The 9,920-nt window shown below is 46.5% G+C and overlaps 1 protein-coding gene across 1 annotated transcript; it reads left to right on the top strand.

Annotated features, from left to right (window-relative positions):
• Positions 1 to 407: 407 nt before the first annotated feature.
• Positions 408 to 4,751, top strand: umps (uridine monophosphate synthetase). Its single transcript, XM_076159206.1, has 10 exons — positions 408 to 640; positions 1,484 to 1,637; positions 1,847 to 1,971; positions 2,063 to 2,250; positions 2,344 to 2,441; positions 2,532 to 2,692; positions 2,779 to 2,896; positions 3,009 to 3,184; positions 3,279 to 3,393; positions 3,771 to 4,751. The coding sequence occupies exons 1-10, from the start codon at positions 491 to 493 to the stop codon at positions 3,947 to 3,949; spliced, it is 1,464 nt and encodes a 487-aa protein (XP_076015321.1). The 5' UTR covers positions 408 to 490; the 3' UTR covers positions 3,950 to 4,751.
• Positions 4,752 to 9,920: the final 5,169 nt, after the last annotated feature.

Raw genomic sequence — 9,920 nt, 5'->3', positions numbered from 1 at the left:
AAAAAAACAGACGTATAAAACAAAAACTTAATGGAGAAAAGAACAAATATATTTGTATTTAATATGAACTTCGAAAAAGCGACCTTTTTAATTTGAAGATGGTTAAAGTCCACTAAGGAAACTCAGCGTGAGGCAAAACTTAAAACTCTCATTAAAAGTCCAGCAAGGGTATTTTGTTATAAGCATTAATAATAAAAAGCGAAATTGCGTCACATCTCATACTGACACTATTCTAGGTGGATGAACTTCCTTCCTCAAACTTGTACATTTCAAATAGAAAGGTGTGGATTACTTATACATAAAACACAGAGTATTTGAGATAAACGTGGCCCGTTGCTCGTTATTATTTTGTCGTCAGATGAAACGCCCACGCAATTTGGTTTATTTTGAAGTAGTCGAACCGGAAATGCTTGCAGTGTGGCTGCAGAGTGAAAGCGAGGAGAAGTAAATCGAGAAGCGGCTGCAATAATTCAGCTAACCACGCGGAAACATGGACAACGTTTGCCTTGACAGTCTGATTTTGAAGCTCCATGAAGTGAACGCGGTTAAATTCGGGGAATATAAAATGAAGAGCGGCATGATGACCCCGATTTACATCGATCTGAGAGTCCTGGTGTCCTACCCGAATTTGATGAACCAGGTAAACACGTGTTGCCCCGCGCCACTGCACGAGCGCCGCTCGCTCTACTGAACTAACACGCGTGCCAATAACAATTCAACTCAACTTTATTTATATAGCGCCAGATCACAACAAAATGTTATCCTGGTGCAGTTTACATAAAGAGAAGACAACAGCAGCACATCTGGGTCACCCCGCCACACTGCTGGATATGAGTGATACACGTGTCCACCAGAGTGAGTTATATGTCTTGAGAATCATTCCCAGAAAAGTCGCGCCCTGCGTCGTAGAGTCCTGTGAGCCAAAAAACACATTACGTCAACATATTTGCTAATAGACCTCGGTTAAACCCCCGACAGTGCATCTACAAGAGAGCTGCAGTAAAGTTACACTCACTTTCACTGATTCCATAAATTATCTGCCTGTCAGGATCGTCCTACTAGACATTATTTGGCCTTCATTTAGTTGTCCAGGGCAACCCATGAATTGTATCTTATCATTTATTAATGATCAATTACATAGAATTATTTATATTGGTCAGAAATGCACATGGGAAGTTACTGAACCATAAATTGAGGTCCAAAATGTCCTACTTTATCTTACGTCATATAGGAAAATAGAGCATACAAATAACTTCTAAATGATCAAAACATTGAATGAATCACCAGAATTGGTATTGATTAGTTGGTTTGATAATAGTTCAGTATTGGATGAACAAATATCAAACATTGGCCAGAAGATTCCTTTCTGCTCATTATCTGGTCTTCATTTACCCTCTTACTCTGCTCCCAGTTATCAAACTAACAAACTAACACTCCTCACCATCTTACTAACTGGGAGCCTCTTGTCCCTGTATGTGCGCAGGTGTCGAGTCTCATGTACCAGCAAGCGGTAGAGGCAGAGCTGCAATACGACAGCGTGTGTGGGGTCCCGTACACGGCTCTGCCCCTGGCCACCATCATCTGCTCCCGACACGAGCTGCCAATGCTCATCAGGAGGAAGGAGGCCAAGGACTACGGTAGGCATCTGCATATCAGACCGGCTGACCTTGCATATGTCACCGGAAATTGTGACGTAATCATTGGATGTGCTCCCTGTTTGGACGTTGACCAGACAGATAATGGCTGCTGATATTTCTAACCTCCTGTTAGGCTGATAAGGTGATTCTAGCAAATAACTTTTACTGCAGAAAGTTATCATCTTCTTCTCAATCTTTGACCCCGTTAGGAACGAAGCGCATGGTGGAGGGGCTGATGCGCCAAGGCGAAACGTGTCTGATCATCGAAGACACGGTGACCACCGGCAGCAGCATCCTGGAGACGGCAGAGGTGCTCTACAAAGAGGGACTGAAGGTGCGGTAGAAGCCGTGTAACATGCATGTCGTGTCAGCAAGCCTCAGAGGGGCGTAAACGTCCTCACAAACATTTGTTTGTACGCCGAAAGGTGACGGACGCCATCGTAGTGATGGACAGGGAGCAAGGCGCCGTGAAGATGTTGGCCTCCAAGGGGATCCGACTCCTTCCCATCATCTCCATGTTCAAGCTGCTCAACGTGCTGCTGGCGGCCAAGCGTATCGACGAGCGAACGGCCCAGAGCGTCCGCCAGTTCATCCTGGACAACAACACGTTCAGGTGCCACAACACAGAATCTGAAGTATCTGAGTGTTTGCTGCATCGCTCTGTGCGTTTGCATGTCATGACTGCAGGTCTAATTCTGCCTTTCAGACCCAAGGAGGAGAACCGCAATGACATCCCTGCTAAGAAGAAGCCGTGTAAGGAGCAGAACCAGGAGCTGAGCTACGCAGCCAGAGCAGAACTACCAAGTAAGTCGACCCGTGTGTGAAGGCGAACCATCATGATGGAGTCCCTGTGACACCTGAGTGATGGAGGCGTCTGGTCTCTCTCCTCCGCAGACACACACCCTCTGGCCTCCAATTTGCTGAGGATCATGGAGGAGAAACAGTCCAACCTCTGCCTGTCTGCCGATGTGACCACCAGTGATGAGCTGCTGCAGCTGGCCGACTCGCTCGGCCCAAAGATCTGCCTGCTGAAGACCCACGTGGACATCCTGAAGGTAACTGGTTCACATCCTGTCCACATTTTGCAAGGACCTGAGTGCGACTAGAAATGCCTGAGCGCTGTTGTTCCGTCTGATCACAGGACTACACGCCCTCCCTCAGCCAGACGCTGCAGGATTTGGCCAAGAAACACAACTTCCTCATCTTCGAAGATCGCAAGTTTGCCGACATCGGGAGCACAGTGAAGCATCAGTACGAGGGTGAGAGAGATGGAGGGAATCTCCAGACCTTTGTGTGTTTCTGTTGTTGACGTCTGAGTCCCCGCCGATGGTTCTCTGATCTTAACCGCGTTTGCATCGATCTGCATCACAGGCGGTCTGTACCAGATCTCCTCTTGGTCGCACATCGTGAACGCCCACGCGGTCCCGGGCTCCGGCGTGGTGAAGGGCCTGAGTGCGGCGGGCAAGCCGCTGGGCCGAGGCTGCCTGCTCATAGCACAGATGAGCTCGCAGGGCTCGCTGGCTACCGGCGAATACACGGCAGCTGTGGTAAGCACGTCGGTTGCGAAGCCCCCAAACTTTTCAGCGACGTCTCATTCATTCATTCTTCTACGGTACAAACGATTATCTCTCTCTCTTGCAGGTGAAGATGGCCGAAGAGCAGCCGGACTTTGTGATGGGCTTCATCTGCGGCTCCAAGGTCAGCAAGAGGCCGGAGTTCATCCACATGACGCCCGGCGTGCAGATGCAGAGCGGAGGTGAGCCCAGCGTCTCCTTCTGTTGGTTTAACAGATCACCCGATTCCTTGTTGTCATCGTTGTCCCTTGCGGCGCATCTGTTTGCTTAGTGACTTCCTTAATCTCCCAGCATGCCTTTGAACTTGTTTTCTCTGATGGCAGTTGCATAATGACGTACAGGTTGTTCCAGTCTGTAATGAAGCACGCGTCCTGTGACTGCAGGAGAGTTTTAATCCCTGTTTTAACACTTATCATATGTGGAGAAAACTGTTACATTGCTGATCATGCTTCCTCACTGTAGCTTTAGCTGAATTTGTGCTTAGTTTCAACACTAGGGGGCACTGTGGAACAATAAACCATAGCTGACCTCTCTTCTTCCGCTCCCTCTGTCTCTGCAGGTGATGCGTTGGGCCAGCAGTACACCACCCCCGAGGAGGTCATCGGCACTAAAGGCTCTGACATCATCATCGTCGGACGGGGCATCCTGCAGGCCCCCGATAGGCTGGAGCGCACCGAGGCCTACAGGAAGTCGGGCTGGGACGCCTACGCCGCCAGACTGAGCCGTGTCAGCCAATAGGAGCTCCTAGGGATGATCACGACATTGTAAGCTCTAATAATGAGGATCTCTGTAGGTGACGGTTTTTTCGCTCTTTTTTTTTTACTTTTCAGGGAAAGCGGCGTGAATGTAATCATACCTCATGTGATGTGTAGGGCGTTCTGTTGATTCCGTTTATAAGCGGCTCATCTTTCTGCTTAAAGAAACTTCCCATAAGCCGTAAAACATATTTGCTCACAGGTTTGGGTGTCGTCTTACTCTCAGATCCTTCCTGTGTTTACCTTTTTAAGATGAGTATTTGTACTTAACATCTCTAGTTCTGCCCCGATCGGCTCCTCAGGCTTGAAATGAAGCCGGTAACGTTTTTGTTTAATAAACCCACTTCCGCTTCCTGTAACCTGCTTGCAGACGGCGGCTGTTCAAATTCAGGTTGTGTGTATGTTCCCAAACAGGACCGTTACGGTTTGTTTGTGCTGGAATGGAGAGCGAGAAGGTAAACAGGGTCTAAACGGACGGAAACTCCAACTGTCAGTGTTATATTTCCTTCCTGTATGAGACGTTTGATGGGATGAGATTGGAGGCTGCCATGTTTCAACCTGGTACAGAATGTTTGAGGTAGAAGATTGTGGTTTAGATTGTTTTCCTCAAAGCAAATGAAAGGTTCCAGGTTCCAGTGGCCTTTGATTCTTAACTGTGCCGTCGTTATTGTGATGTCAGTGACGTCACTATCAGAAGCCGACTGAGGTTTGAGACGTCTGTCCGTCCATATTGCTAAATAAAGATAAAGCTGTTTAGTGAGGGTTAGATGTAGTCTAAGTGGTCTTGCAGAACCATGAGGTCATTCCCTTCCTTTCATGTCTCTGTCCGTCCTTCCTGTCTTTCTGTCACGCAGTTTCTCACACCTGAAAAGTTGATTTGAGTGACAATTTGTAAACGGTGTGTCCTGGCGCCATGGCAACTGTAGACAAATAAATTAATAAATTTTGGGCTCTGGGCCTTTTTTTCTTCTTCCTATAAAGGCCATTTATAAAAGAAATGGCACGTCCTCTTTTAATAATGTGAAACTAAATTTGCCAATAAAAAAGCCAATAATCAATGATAATAAATGATTTAGGAAAAATCGGGTTTGATTTTGTTATTCTGCACTACATGACACCTACAAAGCAACCGCACTACAAGTCCCAGCATGCATTGTAACCGTATAGCCACATACAAGGCATATAACGTCAAATGGTTAAGAGATTCTATATTAACGTGATGGTAAAGTGCATATGAGGTTAAATTCATCCTCAGCTCAGTGTTAAGTTCTTATATTGTTAATTTTGTGTCTTTTCCGGTGACTGCACTATTAATAGTTTGAAATAAACGTTAGGTGGATATAAAGGTGTTATTACACAGCAGTGTCTCTCTCTCTCTCTCTCTCTCACTCACTCACTCACTCACTCACTCACTCACTCACTCACTCACTCACTCACTCACTCACTCACTCACTCACTCACTCACTCACTCACTCACTCACTCACTCACTCACTCACTCACTCACTCACTCACTCACTCACTCACTCACTCACTCACTCACACACACACACACACACACACACACACACACACACACACACACACACACACACACACACACACACACACACACACACACACACACACACACACACACACACACACACACACACACACACACACACACACACACACACACACACACACACACACACACAGAGACACAGGTCACAACAGTGTTCTATGGAAGAACACCGATAAATTGATCTTTCCAACTAAACACGTATCGATAGATTTGTGTTGAAAGTTTGAACTCTAAACTTCCCTGCGTATACAATCATCATCATCGTCAACTATTTCCGAGTCAGCGCGCAGTAGAAACACATTTGCAAGTCAGATGATATGGAAATGATGCAGGGAGATGATCTGAGTCAGACAAAGTGGGGGAAGAATCCGGGCAGCAGAAGCGCCAACGACGAGAAAGAAAGAAAGACTAAAAGAAAGGAAAAGGCACAAAACACCTTTATCCTCCTGCTGCCCATCAACGCAGGAACACGGCACACAAGCAGAGGGTGGAGGGGGAACACACACACATACATACACCTCCCCCCTTTGTGTCAATATTGGATCAGAGCAACGCACCGTGCGACAGGTGTCTGTGCGCACTGAGGATGCACTCTGCGCCGTTTGCGAGGGGTGGAGAGAGAGAGAGAGAGAGAGAGAGAGAGAGAGAGAGAGAGAGAGAGAGAGAGAGAGAGAGAGAGAGAGAGCGAGAGGGAAAAGGTGGGGAGTGAGGGAGGAAGGTGAAAAAGAGAGATAGAGGGGGGGAGGGAGAGAGAGAAAGAGTGAGAGAGAGAGCGAGAGGGAGACGTAGAAGTATAAAAGGTGTATACCTGTCGCAGCTCAGCTCACACTCGCTGCGGTCTTTGCGTAAACAGGTGCGCCAAACCTCTCCGCCGTTTGCTCGCTCTTACTTACTTCCCCTTTCCATCGCTTCTCTCTTTATATGAGCTATGGTGAGCTTCGTTTTGTTTTTACTTCGTTTTCCTCTTTATATAAACTTTTGATCCGTGCTAACTAAACTTAACTTCTCCTGATCTCCCCGCAGAGGTTCTGACCCCCGGAGCAGCCGCAGCAGCCGCAGCAGCTGTTGTCTGGATCTTCATCACTGGATCATTCCTGTGTCTTCCTCCTCTTTTCCATGTCTGTATTTGCCTGACGTTGAGCCTCACGTAACAATACCTGAAGATGAAGTTTTGTTCGTTCGGCTCGCGTTAAGCAGGTACGGGTTGGCAACTGGAAAAGATTTTTGAATTTAGAAAAAAAAAACGTTTTCATCACGGAAGAATGACAGTGATGTGTTAACGAGCCTTAAGTCAGATACATAGTGGAATATTGTAAGGGGGAAAAAAAGTCAGTTTGCTCCTCCAAGGCAAACTGACTTAAGCAAACTCAGGAGAACAAAGAGCAAAAACTCTTTTAAATTGAAAAGCAGGTAAAGCTCTTAATCTAAGCCTGCAGTGTGTTAGTGTAGGATGAGCCTTTAGTTAATGTGAGTGTATGATCCCTGTGTAAAGGTGGGCGGCCTTATTTGCATACAGCTGTCTGCTCTACAGAGAGCAGCACACACACTTGGACCAAAATGTTGCCTGACGAGTCGCCTGTCACAATTGTTTGTTTTCCAATGGGGAAGGAGAAGCTGCTGGCTGGTTTGGAGGACAGAGCAGGTGACATGCAAATGCACCGGGCCAACTGACACTGGCGCTTCAACCAAGGCGCCAAGAGGAAAAGTCCCATTACAAGTCCCCTATATGTTAAAGTTCAATCCTAGTTGAGAGCTTTACAGCGGATCTGACCACATCCTGTCGTTTGAGTTGTTGTCAGGTGATATGACATCATGTGAGTGTGTGTTCCATTCTGGGGTCGACGTTTACGACTGCCTGGGCGCTAATCTCCACGTCCTTGTTTGGTGGCGTTATCATAATCATTTTCCCATCGGCGCCTTCATCAGGTGGCTGTGTGTGTGTGTGTGTGTGTGTGTGTGTGTTTTCCACTGGGGGCCGATTCATTACCGTCTATCTCCTACGTCATGGACAGAGTCTGCAGCAGGCCGGCAGAGAGGGATTAGAGAGATGGGCCTAATAGGAGGCTGTGTTAATCATTAACTAACCATTAACCACACTCACTTCACCCACACACACCTACACATACACACACACACACACACACAGCAGATATCTGATATGGGCCATCTGCTATTTGGATGCTGTGCTGCAGCTTTCAGCCATCACACGTTTTCCATTAATTCCCTTTATTGTTTCAAGTTAAAGGGTCAAACTGTTTTGTTCCTGTTTTGTTTTTACAGACAAATGTTGTTGTTGTTATCTGATCTGCTATCTTTTTCCATGAAGTGCTTGAATCTTTTGTACTCCTGTAATTACAATAAATGCTCAAGCGATGACTCCTGTGCTGCATGCGTTCACAGAAAGTGATGTTTCCATCCAACTAAAGAATAAACGGCATTTTTTTAATTCCAGTTTGGCTGATTGTGGATTATACATTTTTACTTCTTCATTTTTAGTTTCTTTCAAAGCTGCTCCAGGGCTTATGCAACAGGCAGTAACACACATTTTGTACTACATGGCACACAAAACCACCAAATTAACTCATTCAACATTTGATGATCTGAAATTAAGCTTAAATCAATGTAAATGAAATAAATGTTTACATGACATCTTCAAACTCAGTGGCTGTCTGTTTGGATCTTTGCTACACATGAGCCCAGAGAGTCTAAGCACAACTATAACATCTATATTGGCTAAAAAAGGATGAATTTACTGGCTGAAAGTCGATTATTCATCCTTAAAGCTAATTTTTTGCTGCTGTTGCTAATTCAAAGGTAATTTAGTTTGCTTCTCCTGCCTGTGGACACACTGTTTTTATGCAGATACAAACGTCTCTGTGTGTCAGTTTGACAGTAAAAACACGTCACCATTGTATCCCAGTGCACCTTTAGTTGTTTTAGACATTGGTCTTTTAGTGTCGGGGGTCATTTAAACCGTAACGCTCGGGTGTGTCACACACACAGGCGAGGCCGTCTTTGGGCTCAACACGTGTCTAGCATGTCTCATCACCTCGGCAGTAGAAAGAGCTGCCATGAGAAAGCCTCGTCCTGCGTGTCGTTCTTTACCTGAGAGCCTATTTGCTTCTGCTCGCAGCTCCAGTCAATATTTGCTTAAAGCCGGAGGAAGAGAAGCCTCGCACTCCTCAGTATCCTGGTTACCTGAGCTCCACTCCAGACTCCGGACTCCAGTCACACAACTGGTCCTGCTGTGGCCCCACCCTGAACTGCTCCTGCAGCCATGGCAGCTGGGGGGCCTATTAGTGAAGGATTCAGCCAGTGGAAAGGGGCCAGCTGCCTCTTTGAGCAAACTCTAATAATCAAGGCAATCAGACATCATCAGTGCATTAACAAAGAGGAGGAGACATGTAATGTTGTGTTCAAACTCTGGTTCTGGGTCCAGTTTAGGCTGGAATTAGATTGAAATTGGCGTAAAATGGAAGTTAGTCCCTTGATTAAATTGCAAACACATCCAGTCAAGCATGTAAACTCTCCATTGTGTTGAAATGGGACTAAGCCACCTTCATGTCCTGCTCACCTGCTGGACTCCCCTCATAAGCATGATCCCTGACCTGAGCCACGGGTCACGCTGATTTGGCCGGGGACGAAAATCAGAGTGTAGCGTTCCACCTGAGTAACGACGACAGAATACAGACAAATGTTACAAAATGGATGGAAAGAATGAATGGAAGGATGTTTACAATACTTCATCCAACCACCACAACGGTCACACACTAAGAATAGAATGGATCTAGAATATGTGATGCAACTTCCCTCTAAACAGTTGATTTGTAGTTTTAACATCAGGTTCTTATGCTGCATTTCCAGATTGTATCAGTCTGACTCTGAGCAGACTGTGAGCAGAACCACGGCTTGGAAACCCGAAGCGGTTGTTCCGACGCTCCGCCCCGCTGCCCCGGCTGTGACCCGGTGAACTCTGGGGCGTTGGATTTGCAGCGCTTTTGTCATTAAAGGCCACAGTTTGTATCTGCACAGCGGCTACATGATTTTATCTCTGGGGCCTGCTAAACTGTAAGCTGCTATCTGCAAATGGTGGAACAAGTGCTTCCCAGAGGCTGTGCGCATGTGTGTGTGTGTGTGTGTGTGTGTGTGTGTGTGTGTGTGTGTGTGTGTGTGTGTGTGTGTGTGTGTGTGTGTGTGTTGCCTGTAGGCTGTGTGCTGTTTCCTCTGACAGTTAAAGAGGTTAGTGATAATGATGAATCATGCAAATGCTCCGGGCCTGCTGCTGCTGCTGCTGCTGCTCGCCCCCTTTAGCCTTCTGCTCTCTCAAAGTTTGGATCACAGAATGAACTCGAAAACGTTCGACTCAGCAAAACGAGACGAGTTTTTGTT

This window comes from Genypterus blacodes, unplaced genomic scaffold (assembly GCF_046128005.1).
Source record: "Genypterus blacodes isolate CSIRO-AG114 ecotype Tasmania unplaced genomic scaffold, CSIRO-AGI_Gbla_v1 ptg000093l_1, whole genome shotgun sequence".
Taxonomy (NCBI): domain Eukaryota; kingdom Metazoa; phylum Chordata; class Actinopteri; order Ophidiiformes; family Ophidiidae; genus Genypterus; species Genypterus blacodes.
The sequence above is the reverse complement of the archived record's forward strand: the minus strand, read 5'-3'. Positions and strand labels throughout refer to the sequence as shown.